The sequence below is a fragment of the Orycteropus afer genome, unplaced genomic scaffold (assembly GCF_000298275.1).
Source record: "Orycteropus afer afer isolate SDZICR_OR568_19922 unplaced genomic scaffold, OryAfe1.0 scaffold00829, whole genome shotgun sequence".
Taxonomy (NCBI): Eukaryota; Metazoa; Chordata; class Mammalia; order Tubulidentata; family Orycteropodidae; genus Orycteropus; species Orycteropus afer.
This window is the reverse complement of record NW_006922416.1, coordinates 435,827-451,393: the sequence shown is the minus strand read 5'-3', so window position 1 is coordinate 451,393 and position 15,567 is coordinate 435,827. Positions and strand designations below refer to the sequence as shown.

At 53.5% G+C, this 15,567-nt stretch overlaps 1 protein-coding gene across 1 annotated transcript in view; it reads left to right on the top strand.

The window, feature by feature from the left end:
- TANGO2 (transport and golgi organization 2 homolog) overlaps positions 1-15,567 on the top strand; it is a 46,891-nt gene that overhangs the window by 29,510 nt on the left and 1,814 nt on the right. The window contains exons 3-7 of the mRNA XM_007957960.2: positions 2,107-2,226; positions 3,256-3,370; positions 8,087-8,157; positions 12,202-12,355; positions 14,074-14,178. Coding sequence (XP_007956151.1) covers positions 2,107-2,226; positions 3,256-3,370; positions 8,087-8,157; positions 12,202-12,355; positions 14,074-14,178 — 565 coding nt within the window. The remainder of the gene's footprint in view (positions 1-2,106; positions 2,227-3,255; positions 3,371-8,086; positions 8,158-12,201; positions 12,356-14,073; positions 14,179-15,567) is intronic.

Below are 15,567 nucleotides of genomic sequence, written 5' to 3'. Positions count from 1 at the left end.
CTTCCTTCCGAGGAGTAGCTGGTGGGTTTGAACCACCAACCTTCTGGTTAGCAGTCAAATGCCTTAGACACTATGCCACCAGAGCTTCTACCTATTGTAAAAGTTCACCTTATATGCCTGTCTGTTGTTGGGCTGGAAGCCATGGGGGTGATTCCAATTCTAGGCCTGGAGGGTAACTAGGGGTCATGGTCTTGGCGGCTTCACCAGGCTCTATCAAACTAGTAAGCCTGGTCTTTTTTATGATTTTGAGTTTTATTCCACATTGTTCTCCCACTCTATCCAGGATCTCCTGCACTGATCCCTCTCCCAGTAGTAGCCAGGCACCTTCTAGTTCTTTCTGGTTGCATGGTCATATAGGCTCAGTTCACATGGTCTACTAGTCCCTTGAACTAATTGTTTCCATGTGTTTTTGGTTTTCTTTATTATTCTTTTCTCCAGAGGAGGAGAGACCAATTATTGCATCTGGATGGCTGCTTGCAAGATTTTGAGACTCTAGTCTCTACTCACCAAAGTAGGAAGTAGAACAATGTTTCTGTGTAGCATGTTATGCCAAATGAGCTTGACGTCCCCCACAACCAAGGTCCTGGGCCCACAGGTCAACAACTCACTCCATGAGGGTGGTTGGCTGTGGCTAAGAAGTGACATAGCTTTGCCCCCTGTTCTATTTATATGGACATTCTTATAGCACATACAAACATGTACGTGGAAATATCATCTGTGAACCTTATTTTTGGTCATGGGTACATTCCCTTTTCCAACATGTATTTTTCAGGGGGGCACAATTCAATCCATAACACTGCCCTAAGATCATAAAGAAATTTTCTTGTTTCTTTCTAAAATTCTTCTGGTTCTGGGTTTTACGTTTAGCTTTTGATTTGTCTCACATTATTATTATTATTGATATTTTGTGACTTGAATGCCTTTTATTTAAATTTTGTATTTAACATTTTTTTTACTTTCTTCCCCTCTTTTTATTCTAAATTTTATTTATTTTGTTGTTGAGAATATACACAGCCAAACGTGCACCAAGTCAACAGTTTCTGTCTCAGTTCAATGACATTGCTTTCATTCTTGCAGTGCAACCTTTCCCACCCTCCTTTTCTAGTTGTTTCTTCTCCATTAACATAATCCACTGCCCCTAAAGTTCCTATCTAATCTTTTGTGTTGCTGTCATCAGTTTGATCCCATATAGATAGTTATTAAAAGAGCATAATACTCAAGACAGACCTTTTCAGGTTAATTTTTATATACGGTATAGGGTAAGGGTTGAAATTCACTTCATCCTCATGTGTTCTAGCATCATTTATTGAATGGGTATTCTTTGCCTATTGCATCACCATGGCAACTTGGTTGAAAATCAGTTGAACATACACCTGTGGGTCTATTCTGGACTCTTCTGTTCCATCAATCTGTGTGTCAATCTTTATGCCAACACCACACTCTCTTGATTATTGTAGTGTTTTAGTAAGTCTTTAAATCAGTTGGGATATATCAGTCTTCTAACTTTGTTCTTCTTTTTCCAGGATTATTTTGGCTATTCCAGGTCCTTTCTCTGTAAAGATAAATTTTAGAATCAGCTTGTTAATTTCTGTAAACTAGAAAGCCTGTGATTTTGCTTGCATTGTGTTGAATCCATCAATCATTAGGGGAGAAGTGTTATCTTAACAATATTGAGTCTTCCAATTGACGAGCAGGCGTATCTCTCCTTTTAGTTACATTTGCTTGACTTCTCTCTACCATGTGTTGTAGTTCCCAGGCTTTAGGTGTTACACATTTTTGCTAAATTTTTTTTTTTATTGTCCTAAGTTTTTGGGTTTTTTTTTTTTTAATGCTGTAGGCTCCAGGGTGTCCTTGGGTGGCACAGATAGTTAGGTGCTGGACTAGTAGCCAGAAGGTTGGCTGTTTGAGCCACACAGAGCATGGGCTCCAGAGGTCACCGTGCCCCAGTTACAGGCCCTGTCCCACGGTCGGGACTGCTGGGCTGAGCTGCATCTCCTTGTGGACCCTGCCTTTCCCCAGGTGGTAGGGACAGGGTTGGGGACCAGACTGGGGCTGGTGCCACCGGGGGGGGGGACTTGCTGGTGGTAATGCTGCTGTCCACTGCAGGGCTCGACATGGAGGAAGGGAAGGAAGGTGGAACGTGGCTCGGCATCAGTACGCGGGGCAGGCTGGCAGCACTCACCAACTACCTGCAGCCACGGCTGGACAGGGACGCCCGGGGTAGAGGTATGGTCTGGGCACCTCGGAGGGCCGGGAAGCCTGCAGGCGGAGCTTCTAGGACACTGTGACCTGCCTGAGGTGACATGGCCATGGCAAGGTACATGGCCAAAGCAGAAGAGTGGGAAGAAAGTGCTGCCCATTCCCTCGTCCCAGCGACCTAGTGGCACCCCCTGGGAGGCTGTCTGTCCTCAGCCCTGACCACACGGGCCTCATAGATGTGGTCGCTCTTCTCAGGAGATGCGCTCCACATAGTGTCCCAGCCAAGCTGTCCCTCCTGCCCAGTGTGTCTGACCCATGGGTCACCAGCAGTCAGCCACCCACCCCAAGGCTGGGCTATGAGGTGTGCCTAATGTTTGTAGAATAGATGTCCCTAACAGGATAGCTCTGTGAACATGTATCTTCCCTATGGAAGGCTTTTTCCCTCAGCCTGGGTTTCCAGTGTGGGCACAATGGACAATCAAAACAAACTACCAGCCTGGTGAGACCCCTGAGACTATGTCCCCTAGTTACCCCTCAGGTGGAGCTGAACCCCTTCCTGTGGCTTCCAGCAACAGTAGGCATAGGACTGAACATTTACATCAGGTGGATACACTCCTTGGAGCTGTCAGTCATAGGAGAACAGAAGGGCAGTGTTCACATAGGGGAACAGTTCAAGGGGGCGGGAGTGCATGGAGGAAAGGACACAGGGAAGAAGTAACTATGAAGAGGAAGTGGGAACAGAGCTGTTGCATTGTGGGGAATTACAGTCAATGTCATGAGACAAAATGTATATGAACTACTATATGAAAAAATGAATTTGCTCTGTAAACTCACCCAGATCACAATAAAAATTTAAAAAAAACTAGAAAAAATTTTCAGGGATGGCCTCCATGCTGCTGGGCCCAGCCCTGGTGGCAATCAATCCTCGTGTCAAGGCTCTGCTTGTTGAGCCTCCTGACTTCTGCCTTATGACTCCTGCCAGTCTTCCTGGGGAGAGGGCTCAGAAGCGGGGCATCCCTGCAACCTTGGCCATGGGCGCTTACTCTCTGCACACAGGTGAACTGGTCACCCACTTCCTGACCACCGACATAGACAGCTTGTCCTACCTGAAGAAGGTTTCCATGGAAGGGCATCTGTACAATGGCTTCAACCTGATAGCAGCAGATTTAAGGTGGGTCACTGGGAGGGAGGAGCCCCCACAGGCTTCCCCTGGCACTATGCTGTGGGCCCAGCAGGTAGAGGGGTCCTGCCCTGCTGGGTGGTGTAGGGTGTTCCAGTGTCCGTGGAGCCACATCTGGGCCTTTGCTACCGGGACCGTGTGCATCACGCTGATAGTCTCCTGTGCCTGTGTGAGTGCTGCTGGTTCAAGGCCTGGAGAGCGCCATGCGGCTGTGTCTAGTGGGAATTCACAGGAGCGTGTTGTCACCTACCTGCCCTCCTTGCAATCCCCTCGCTGGCCTGAGGCTGAGGAACCCCTTGGTTTTAAGTTGTACCTCATTCCCGTAGCCTTTGGCAGGCGGTGATTACCTGAGGCTGAAGGAGGAGTCCTCAGTGCATATACGTCTGAGTGTGGGGTGAAGCTCCCTGGGCCTGTGGGTGTGGCGGGTCCGATTGAGCTGACTGCTGCAGCTTGTTCAGAAGGTGCCATGGAGTGGACACCATGGCTTATCTTCGGGGGCCGTGAGGGCCTTGATAAGCTCCTTGTGGTGCATGAGCAGAGGCTACCTGTTGGGGTGTATGCCATCCTCTACCTTCTGCTGCAGACAGAGCCAGGGACTGCAGCCGACCAGACTCGGGGTGGCTTCAGGGGGCCCCAGGGCGGTCTGGGGTGGTCTGGGGTGAGCAAGTGAGTTATGGTGCCCACCCAGGATGCTTACCACTTGCCAGGGTTCTTGGGACCTGGGGCAGGTGAAGGCTTAGAGGAAGTGAGGGCAGCCCAGGACCCAGAGGGTCTGAGAGTTGAGCCAGGCAGGTGGGTTGGGAGGACAGTGGTGGCTATGAAGCAAAGGAGCTCTGGTGGTGTAGTGGTTAAGGCATTTGGATGCAAACCAGAAAGAAGGTCAGCAATTTAAACCCACCAGCTGCTCCGCAGGAGGAAGATGAGGCAATCTACTTCTGTAAAGATTTACAGCCTTGGAAACCCAGTGGGGGTCGCTGTGAGTTGGAATCAACTCGATGGCTGGTTTTGTTTCCCCCCTAATGAAATGACCTTGCTGCCAGGCACCTGGGGATGTCCCTGGGTAACCTTGTGGGCCGAGCTGGGAGGGAGGATGTGCGTGCTGTAGGGAGGGAAGCTGGTGCAGAGTCCCTGGGCCCCCTTCGTGGCCTTTGGGAGCCCTGGGCCAGAATGCTCTGTCCATGGTGGCCCGGATGAGCTCACAGGGTCAGGGTCCCCCTCCCCCTGCGCAGAGCCTGGGGTGGGTGCCGAGCCCCCCGTGCTCACCAGGGTGTCCTCCATGACCTTGGTGAGGCGTCCGTCTTCCAGAGACAGCTTCTGTGTCCCCTCATGCTGGTTGGCCTCACAGGGCTTGGCCTGTAGGATTCAATAAGAGATGAGTGGAAGGGGTGTGAGGTTGCCCAAGGACAGTGTGGCAGCAAGGCTGGGGGACCAGGCTAGACAGTGGGGACCTGGGGAGGCTGAGACCAGGACAGGGTGGCCCTTGCACTGTCAAGGGGCAGAAACCTGTTATTAGAGGAGGTGGAGACATGGCTGCACAGCCACAGGGGGGCTTCTACTTGAGTGGGGTCAGCTGACGACAACAAGGAGGACGAGGGCCCTGCCTGCACTGACTGGGAGGACAGGATCCCCAAGGAGAGTGCAGGAGGCCTGGGCTGGGTGTAGACATGAGGCCCAGGGTCAATGCCCTGGGTCCCAAAGAGAGCATGCAGCAGTTGGGGGCATCCCCAGGCCCGCATGGGGCACACACTTGTATGTGAAGAGGGAAGTGGACAGCCAGCCAGTGGTTCTGTGGTTCCATGGAGCACTGCAGAGGGACACGCCGAGCCCTTTGTGGGCTTGGGCTCAGCACACCTTCACAGCAACCCTGTGTACACCGAGGTAGCAGAGTCTTTGCGAGGTAGGGCACCTACCAATGCTCGTGTGGGCTGGGCTCCCAGCGTCCCTGGAGAAGGAAATTGCAGCCCACCAGTTGGGCTCCAGGCTGGCAGGGCAGCCATGCTTCTAGCTACCGTGCCACTGGAGGCCAGTCTGTGCCCCACCCGTGATGCCGTGACAGGATGCCAGGCCGGTGGGGCCGGAAGAGTTATATCTCTCAACAGTGCTCCTGAGCCTGGAGAAGGCGCGACCTCAGATGTGGGCCTTGACCAGCCTGGGCATTGGCTGCAGAGCGCCAGCTACCCGTGCAGCTGCCTTAAACCCTAGGCTCGCCACCGGGTGCCATCTGCTGAGTGCTGCCTACCTCACCCCTAGGACACCGTGCCCCCGAGGGGCAAAGTCAGATGAGATCCTTAGCAAGGGGGTATGACACGGGCTACCCACAGCCATGGGTGGCTGGTCAGTGGGACACCATACCAGGTACAGACTGGCTGCTTGGCATCTGTTGGTGACAGCATCACACCCTGAGCCTGGAAGTGTGTGGCCTGAACTTCCAGCCTCTACAGGGTTTCCTCGGCATGGGGCACATGGTGCTGGGTGTGGCACGTGGGCCTGGCTGCCGGGCTCCCTCCACCCTTGGTCTGTGGGTTTGGTCGGTGCAGCGGGGGAGAGCTACTGTTTCACAGTCAAGGTTTGCATGCACAGCCTGTCCAGGTGGGGGTTCAGCAGCACATGGTGCTCACAAGGAACAATCCCAGCGGGCACCCTGCTGTGCACCTGGGCCCTGTGTGTTTCCCACCGCCCGTGTGTGTAGAGTGGACTTGCGTCCAGCTGTCAGGAGTAGCCACAGAGGGCCTCATCCAGGAGGGTGGAGCTGTTGGTGCTTCCCTTCGAAGATCTCGTTAAAGGTTCGGTTCCTAGTTTTTGCATTGGGAGCCGCATGGGTTTTGTGTATTTGTCCTCCAGTGAAATGAGGCCCCCTCCCTCCCTTCCCTTGTATGGAACCTGCCATCTGGAGCCCTGGGGACAACAAGCTGGGCTCAGGGAGCATACATTTAGTTATATTATTTTTTATATTTGGTTTAAGGTGTACCAGAGAACAGAAAGAAGATCTATTTAGTTGACAAATAGCTGTTTTTAAACAAGGGTGCACACATGTAAATTTACCCCTGGAGATTCTGTGGCAACTGGTCTGCTGTGGGTTGGGGACTTTTTAATGACAGCAGTTTCTGCGGAGGGACCTTGTTTTGGTTACTTAGTGCCACTGTAACAGAAAGTACCACAAATGGGTGGCTTTCTCTTACAGCTTTAGAGGCTGGAAGTCCGAATTCAAAGTGCCATACTCTAGGGGTGGGTGAAAGCCCCTCAACCTTGGGCTTCGGTTCTGCCTCTTGCTCCCAGCCGACTGAAGCTGGAGGCTTTCTTCACTCAGGCGGCTGCTGGCTGCTGAGGCTGAGAAACCCAAGGTCGACAGGTAAAAAGGCACAGTCCCGATATTACCACACAACACAGCAGGCCACTGCTTCAAGTGCATTAAGAGTCCCAAGATCGGCAGATGACTTGGCAGGCTGCTGAATGACAACTGGGCTACATGCAGGGTTTAAGTGTGCCAGAATCTGGAGAACTGCCGCAAAGTCACTTACATACGGGAAGCAGCCCCCATCCCTAAGGCAGCTACTCAGCCGCTCCAGTAGATTCCACCGTGGAGCTGATGGCCAATCTCACCATGAGGAATAACGACATTCCTCACAGACAGGGGCCAGGTGTCCTGCCACCCTCCACGCTGCTTGGCACTCTCCAAGGCGCTAGGCCAGCTTCACTGCATGGTGGCCACACAGGGATAGTGGCCAGCTGCAACCAGACCAGGGCTAACCAGGGCCCATTCCCCCAGGCCAGGTGTGCCTGTTCCCACGTTGGCTGCCCAGCTACTCAACCAGGCAGGCGGATCAGCAGAAAGGAGAGGGCCAGGGCGGGTGGGGGGACCACCTGGCATTTTGTGCCCGTTCCTTTCTCGGCATTTGCTCATTCCAAAGGCCCTGGCATGTGTGTCCAGCAGCCAGCCTGGGAGGGGTCCCAGGCCACAGAGAGCTCTCTGCAGTCAGTGGGGAAGGCGTCCTGAGTTTGGATGGCACAGCTTAGTGTGGTGCTGAGGAACTGGAAGATCTTCAGCTTTGCAGTATTTCTAATGATTCTGAAATGCACTCAGCATTTAAAAGGATGGGGAATGTTTGTTCAGGAGCCTCAGGGCCCTAGAAGCACCCCCCAGGCCACAGGTTGGAGGCCAGCGGAAGCCTCCAAGGTGGAGAGGTGGCAGCCATGGAGGCCCCGTCTGCTGTGTTCCTCCAGGTGGAGGGCTTTGGGGGCCTGGACGCTGTTCAGTTGGGGTTGAGCAGATGCCTCGAGCAGCTCCTGGGAGTCTTCGGGTGGTTACTCACACCCTGCTGGAGGATGAGTGCTCAGTGGACCTGTGGACCACAGGCCACGCTCCCCGTGGTTTTCACCAATGTAGCCAACCTAGGCCCATGCTTTGAGGGCGTTTGGCAAGGTAGGAGGCTCTTTTAGACCATTTCCTAGGTTGGTAGTCCCCTGTGACACTGGACTAGAACCAGTGGAGTCCATGACCTGCCTGTGAGGGCAAGGTGGGAGCAGGCACACCTAGCCTGGCGGAATGGGCCCTGGTCTGGGTGCAGCTGGCCACTGTCCCTGTGTGGCCACCATGCAGTGGGGCTGGGCTGGAGCCTTGGAGAGTGCCAAGCAGGGGGAAGGGTGGTAGGACACCTGGCTCCTATCTGGGGCTGACAGCCCGCCTGACCTCTCCACTTCCGTTCACAGCACGGCCAAGGGAGACGTTGTCTGCTACTATGGAAACCGGGGACAGCCTGAGCCCATTGTGCTGACACCAGGTGAGTCCTCTCTAGTACTTGGTGACGGGATAGGGTGTTGCCCCTTCAGGAGCCTGGCTCCCTGCTGGTTTACTTTCTTGGAGCTGTACTTTTCAGCCATTTGTGTAACTTACTGCCTATACCAGCTAGAGGCCTGGCCTGGCCTGGCCACAACAGGGAAAGGCTCCGTGCCCTTGGCAACTGCCTCTCCACCTTGTTCCTCTTTACTGCCCACACCATGGCTCTGCCTGCAGAAGTGGGACGTGCCTTTGCTCTGAGCCCCCACCTTACGCACAGTAGCCCAGCCAGTGTCCCCCTTTGCTGTCCTCACCCCTTTATGCAGCCCCACTCCATGGAGCCCTGCTTGCCACCTAGCTTACTGGGTCCTCCTGGGTGCAGTTTGACCCTAGGACAGCTCACTCCACGGGAGCCCCCTGTCCCTTCTTTGGGCTCTTGCCTCTCCTCCTCTCCTCTAGTTTCTGCCCATACCCTTCCCTGGTGTCACACACCCCTGGCCCCATCTGTTCCTGCCTCAGCCTCTGTAGTTTCAGGACAGATGGTCCTGGCGCAGATGCTGCCCCCTGCCCCCACACAGACTCCTTCTCGTCCAGGTTCTACCTGTGCCCCTCTCCCCTTATCAGCAGGTATCTTGGGAACCAAGGCCTCTGCCCTCGCTACTGTGCCCTTGCTGGCTGGGCCCTTCCCCTTCTACTCTGGTCACTCACTCCTGACCTGAGAGTGTCCCTTGCCACCATGCACCACCACCGTGAGCCTCTTCAGAAGGTCTGCCTCCTGTGGTTCCAGGTCTGAGCCAGGGCAGAGCTGGCACTTCTGGGGAACAGAAGTATGCACATGTCCAGCATGGCACGTGGGTTCTGAAACCGCCAGGACCGTTGAACATGTCCGACTCTGGTGGTTAGGATATTCACAGAGCAATGGAACCATAACCACCATCATTTTTAGAACACCTTCATCTCTGTAAAAAGGAACCCCATATCCTTTAGCTATCACCTCCCCACAAAATACCAGTCCCTGTGGCCTTAGGCAACCACTATTCTATTACTTGTCTCTATGGATTTGCCTGTTCCAGACATTTCATGAATTGGGACCATACGCTCCGTGACCTTCTGCATCTGACTTCTTTCACTCAGCACATGTTTTTAAGGTCTGCCCATGTTGTAGCACGTATCAGGACTTCGTTTCTTTTTATGACCAAATAACATTCCATTGTGTGGATACACTACCATTTATCCGTTTGTCAGTTGATGGACACGTGAGTTGTTTGCACTTTTGGGCTGTTGTGAACAATGGTGCTGTGAACTTTCCTGTATGAATTTTTGTGTGGACATAAATTTTCATTTCTCTTGGACATAGGCCTAGGTTTGGGATTGCTGGGTCATATGGCAATCTACTTTACAGCCTTGGAAACCCAGTGGGTGTCGCTATGAGTCAGAGTTGACTCGATGGCAGTGAGTTTGGTGTACTGGTTAAGACATTTGGTTGCTAACCAAAAGGTCAGTGGTTTGAACCCACCAGCCACTCTACAGAAGAAAGATGGGACAGTCACCTTCCATAAAGATTTACAGCCTTGGAAGCCCAGCGGGGGTTGCTATGAGTTGGAATTGACTCAGTGGCAGTGAATTTCATGGTGACTGTATGTTTAACCTTTTGAGGATCTAACAGACTATTTTCCAAAGGAGCTGTATCATTTTTACATTCCCACCAGCAGTGCACAAGAGTTCCACCTTCTCTCCATCCTTGACAACACTTGTCTTTTTTATTTTGGCCAGTTTAGTAGGAACCCTGCTGACACCGTGGTTAAGCGCTCTGCTGCTAATCAAAAAGTTGGCAGTTCAAAGCCACCAGCCAGTCCGTGGGCGAAAGATGTGGCAATCTGCTCCTGTAAAGGTTACAGCTTTGGAAAGCCTATGGGGTAGTTCTACTTTGTCCTTTAAAGGTTGCTATGAGTCAGAATCAACTTTACAGCAATGAATTTAGTTTACTCTTTTGATTAGTGAGTGTGAAGTGGTATTTCATTGTGGTTTTGATTTGTATTTTCCTGATGACTAAGGATTCTCAGCATCTTCTCCGGTGCTTACTGGCCATTTGTGTATTTTCTTTGGAACACTGTCTATTCAGATTCTTTATTCATTTTCTAACTGAGTCGTACAATGATTAGTGTTATGTGTCGATATGGCTAGGTGGTAGCCTAGTTGTTTATTCAAATACTAATCTAGGTGTTGCTGTGCAAATATTTTGTGGATTTGGTTATCATCTACAGTCATTTAATTTTAGGAAAAGGAGATTACCCCTGAGAATGTGAATGGGCCTTAAGAGCAAAAACTGAGGTTTCCTGAAGAAAAGGATATCCTGCCTCTGGACTGTAGCATAGAATCTTGCTCTGTTTTCAGACTGTTGGTCTATTGCTACAGGTTTCAGACTTTCCAGTCCCTACAATCATGTGAGCCAATTCCTTATAATTTCTCAATATTTATCCTATTAGTTCTGTTTCTCTGGAGAACCCTCAGTGATAGGTTATTATTACTTTTTTATTATTGAGTTGTAAAAGGTCCTCACACATTGTAGATACAAGTCCCGCATCAGATATGATTTGCAAAACTTTTCTCCCATCCTGTGCATTGGCGTTGTCTTTTCACTTTCTTTAAGGTATCTTTCAAAGCAAAAATTCTTTATTTTGATGATATCCAATTTATGTATTTTTTCTTTTGTTGCTTCTGATTTTTTATATCATATCTAAGAAATTATTACCAAATGCAAAGTTGTAAAGATTTACACTTAGGACTTTTGTGTGTCGTGTGAGGTAGGGGTCCAGTTAATTCTTTGCATGTAGAGCTCCAGTTGCCCAGCACCAGTACTAAATGGTGTTCCCTGTCTCTCCTGCTGGAAAGGAGTCAGACAACCTGGGGTAGTGGCTAGGCTGTAGGGGTTTGGCAGAGCCATGGTGTCCTCCTGGGAAATGGCAAGAATTATGTCCAACTTGGCTGAAGCCTTCACCTGCAAGTCTGACAACAGCAGAGAGATTGTATCTTCATATCCTCTGGGCTCTAATTCAAGAGGTATGACTTTGATTACACCCACCCCTGCCACAGGGTGGTGCTTTCTAGAGTAAACACAGTAGCCCTAGCCTTTTGAGAAGAGACTCTGAAGGGCTACTCAGCAGACTCCTGTCCATTCTTTTAACTTTTTTGATGAGAGAAACCCCTTTCTTTTGTCACAACTTCTGTTAACACCTGTGGGAACTTGATCTGGGACACTTCTACCCAGAGTCCTCTGCTTGGCAATGGTGGGGACTATGCTGTGCTCCCACTGAGGCCTTGCCCACTCCCACTGTGTGTAGTTGTCCCTGATGTTTACTGATTTCCATAACTACCAACCCCAGGCCGATCCCAAGTGACAACTGTCTTGGCATTGGGTGTCTGATTTCCCACCCTTGAAGTTGTCAGCTTTTTAGGTGGATGTATACCCGAAAGTTCTTCCTGGTTGAGGGAGGGAGAGGCAGAGATGGATGGATGGATGGATTAGTGGGTGGATGGATTGGTGGGTGGATGGATAGATGGATGGATTGATGGGTGGATGAATAGATAGATGGATAGATGGATGGATGGATAGATTGTTGGGTGCATTGATGGATGGACAGATAGGGAGTGAGTTGCTGGTGCAGGGGAGGGGTTGGTTATGTATTGGGACTCCCTCGCGAGGACCCGTCTGTAGTTTGCCCAGCTGAACTTCAGGCTGTGTGCTTATTACTTACCTGTCCACCAAGGGCATTTGGTGTCTTTGCCTCAGTCTCCTGAAGTCACCCTGCTTGTTGGCTTATCTGTTCCTACCTCATAGGCAAGTCAGGAATGTGCAGCAGGAGTTGCAAGCAGTGTGGGAACGGACTCGGCCCCTGGCCTGGTCTGCTCTGCACCCACTGCTCCCAGCTGTGCCCCTGGCACGAGCCTGGCATGAGCCTGGCTGGAAATCCTCAGAGTGGAAGGTCTCAGGCATTCACTCTGAAATCAAACAGCCCTGTGCTGGCCAGGCTGACCCCTCTCCCTGCAGGCACCTATGGGCTGAGCAATGCGCTGCTTGACACACCTTGGAGGAAGCTGAGCTTCGGGAAGCAGCTCTTCCAGGAGGCTGTGGAGCAGAGCCAGGCTCTGTCCAAGGACGCCCTTGTCGCCCAGCTCCTTGGCGTGCTTAACAACGAGGAAGCGTGAGTGGGCAGCTGGCCAGGCCTGGGGCAGGGCTCCTCTGGGATGGGCACTGGGGTTGCTGAGAGCAGCAGTGGCTGACCTTGGAGGTGGCCCAGCAAGTGCTTCCTGAGGCTCCTGGCTGCCCTAACAGGGGTGGCCCACAAAACTGAGCCAGGGATGTCCCCCTACCCCCTCCAGCTCCAGCCTTGGGAGCAGAGAAGGAGGGAGGGAAGCCCTACTGCCCCAGGAGGTGTGTGGAGAGACCTCCCCTCTGAGAGCCACCCCTTGGCCGGCCCCTGTTTACCTCCCTCATGCATTTGAGGTTTGTGACAAGGGCCTTCTTTGATGGAGAGAGATGGAGCAGCTGTGAGCTGTTATGCCAGGAAGCTTGGGTCTCCTTGAGATTTGACACAGGCTCATTCACATGGGGCTGAGAGAAGCCAGAGGCTCCCCTCTGCGTGAAGAAGAGCAGTGGGAGATTCCAGAAGGCTCCAGCTGTAGCAAACCCTGGGGAGAGGGACAAACCACGGAAAGGACCAGCTACTGTTAGAGCGTGCCTGGGATTTGACTGTCCTCCTGTGGGGTGTCCCACCAGTGACTCTGTGATGCTGAGTCACCTGCCCGTGTTACTGCTCCTCCCAGAAACTTCACAGAGTAGGGTGGGAGGAGCCTTCCCAACCTCAGCTGCAGCACCTCTGCTGGGGGTAGGGGCTCATACTGTCCTGGGGGCCCTGCCACTTGGTGCATCTCAGGGCACCTCAGCCTCGGTCATGGTACTTGCCCCCACTGGCAGTGCTGCCCCCCACATGCTCCTTTACCTCCCTTACCCAGGTCAGGCTGTCATCCTGCCTGGACCACCCAGCATCCACTCACCCCTCACCCAGCTCACTCCCCACTCGCAGCCTCCCAAAGGGACATTTTTGGAAGGAAATAGTGGTGTGCCCCAATCCTCCTTGGGCTAAGCACCTAGAGGCTCCTACCCAAGGCCCCGCGGGAACCACAGCCTGCCTTCCCTCCTTTCTCCTTCTATCCAGGGACCCCTCCCCACCCTCATGCCTGCTTGCCCACTTCCTCCTTTCAGCCTTGCTAAGCCAAGTATGTGCTTCAGCCTCTGACACCCCCTCCACCTCTCCACCCCTAGCGGCCGCCTCTGACCAGCCCCATCCCAGCCACACACTGGGTCACCCAGCATTCAGATGGCCCACAAGGCCCTCTGGGGCAGGTCCAGTGGGTGTGAGCTCACTCCTGCAGCAGGCCCGCCTCTCAGCTCCACCCCCAGTAGCTCTGCCTTCCCCCCTTGGGCCCCTGCCGAGGAATGTGAGCACATTCCTGAGGGCTTGCTGCAGTTCTTCCCTGGAGATGGGGCCCCTGGCAATCCAGTCGGGTCAGACCAGCAGAGCCTGCAGAAGCACTGAGCTCCTAGGGCTCACCGGTCCTGGGAAAGCCACTTGTACCAGACCATGCCAGTGACCCTGCAAGAGGAACTGGCCGCCCAGTAGCTTGATTCCGCCCATGGAATCATAAGTGAACGCATGGACAAGGATTTGGGGTCTTGCGCAGGCAAGTGGACAGAATGGCCCCTGGCCCCTGGGGTTCCCCTCAGCCTACCTTCAGAGGCTGGGTGGCACCTTAGGAACTGAGAGACTGTTAAGGCCGAGGACGCTGCCTGGCCAAGCAGCACTGTGGGCAGCAGTAGCTGAGGGGCTGACTGATGGTGACCACTTCTCTGTCCTTCCAGACAACTGCCAGACCCGGCCATCGTGGACCAGGGCAGGGAGTATGTGCAACCCATCCTGAGCAAGTACGCAGCTGTGTGTGTCCGCTGCCCAGACTATGGTACCAGGTACGGGACGGTGAGGCCCAGGCCCTGAGGGCCAGTACGCCAGGCCTCAGGCGAGGAAACCCAGGTTTCCTGTGATCCCATAGCTAGCCAGGCAGGAGCCTTCCCTACTGGGCTGGACCTAGAGCAGCTGCCCGGTCTCGAAGCAGCTGCCGTTTCAGCTCAGGGGGCTGGGAAGGGCACGCTGAATCAATAGCTAACAGTTGTGCCCAGGACACTCCAATGCACAGGGCCCTGCAGGCCTAGGTTCAAGGCCCCTGAGCCTCCACGGCCTCCTTGTGGGGGGCTCCTGGACTGCCTGCCCCTTTGAGGAACCCGTGTCCAGCCATGCAGGGGCCAGCATAGCCTCAGGGATGCTCGTATTGACAAATACCTATGGTTTGGGAGCAGCCATGGAAGTCTTGTTCTCTCATTCACCCTGAGTCCCTGGACCTAGCACATCCTCTGTGTGACGAGGGGCAGGATTAGGTCAACTCAGCCTGGGGAAGGTGCCCCAGCCTAGGAAAATCTGAGCCATTGGTGTCAGCCACAAGGTGAACATGTTCAGGCAGGGAAAGCCATCATCTCAGGTATCATGCGTCCTGGTGGAGAAGAGGGAGGAGGGTCTTCAGAGCAGGTTGTGGCCCACCCCCTCATCTGAGGTGCTTGTGGTGGAGTGTGTAGGGGAGGGTGGAAGCTGTTGGGCCAGCCCAGGCTGAGGGGTAGGTAGATGAGGACTGCTAGGAGGTTCGGGGGGCACTGGTTGGAGGGTCCACAAGCAGACAGTGGGAGCATGGCTTGAGGCCCTTCTGAGTCCCCACACCAGCCAGTTGTATCCATCAGTGGGACAAGGAGCACTCGGGACGGGGTTGAGTCTCATCCGATGGGTATTTTACCCTGGAGCGGCCAGCAGGCATTTGGGAAGGTCCACAGCGGGTCGGGCCTCGACCTTGCTGCCCAGGGTCAGTGATTGGGACATGATGGTCTCATCTCCCACAGCTGTTCTTACCAACACCGGGTCATGGCCACAGGCCAGTCAGCAGGGTGGGCCTAGAGACAGTTGGAGGAGTGGTGGTTCTGACAACCCAGGTTGAGTGTCTTGCAGAAGAAGTGCGTGCCCTGTGTAAGCGTAGCAGGGAGGATGCTGGCCCAGGGGGGCGGGGTCTGGGTGGGCACGGGGGCTTGCCAAGGACTGGCATGGTGAAAGGAGCAGGCTGAGGCTTCCGGGGCCCTCAGCCGTTGCTCCTCTTGCACAAGCCTTGGCTGAGTACTGCCCGTGCTCCTTGCTTGGCCCTCAGCAGTGCACTCACCCTCAGATAGTGCTGCCCTGTCGTGAGCACCACTGTACTTGGCGTGGGAAGAGTGCAGCCCTGTGCAAGTGCAGCCCTCACGGACCACGACCCCCATGCGTGT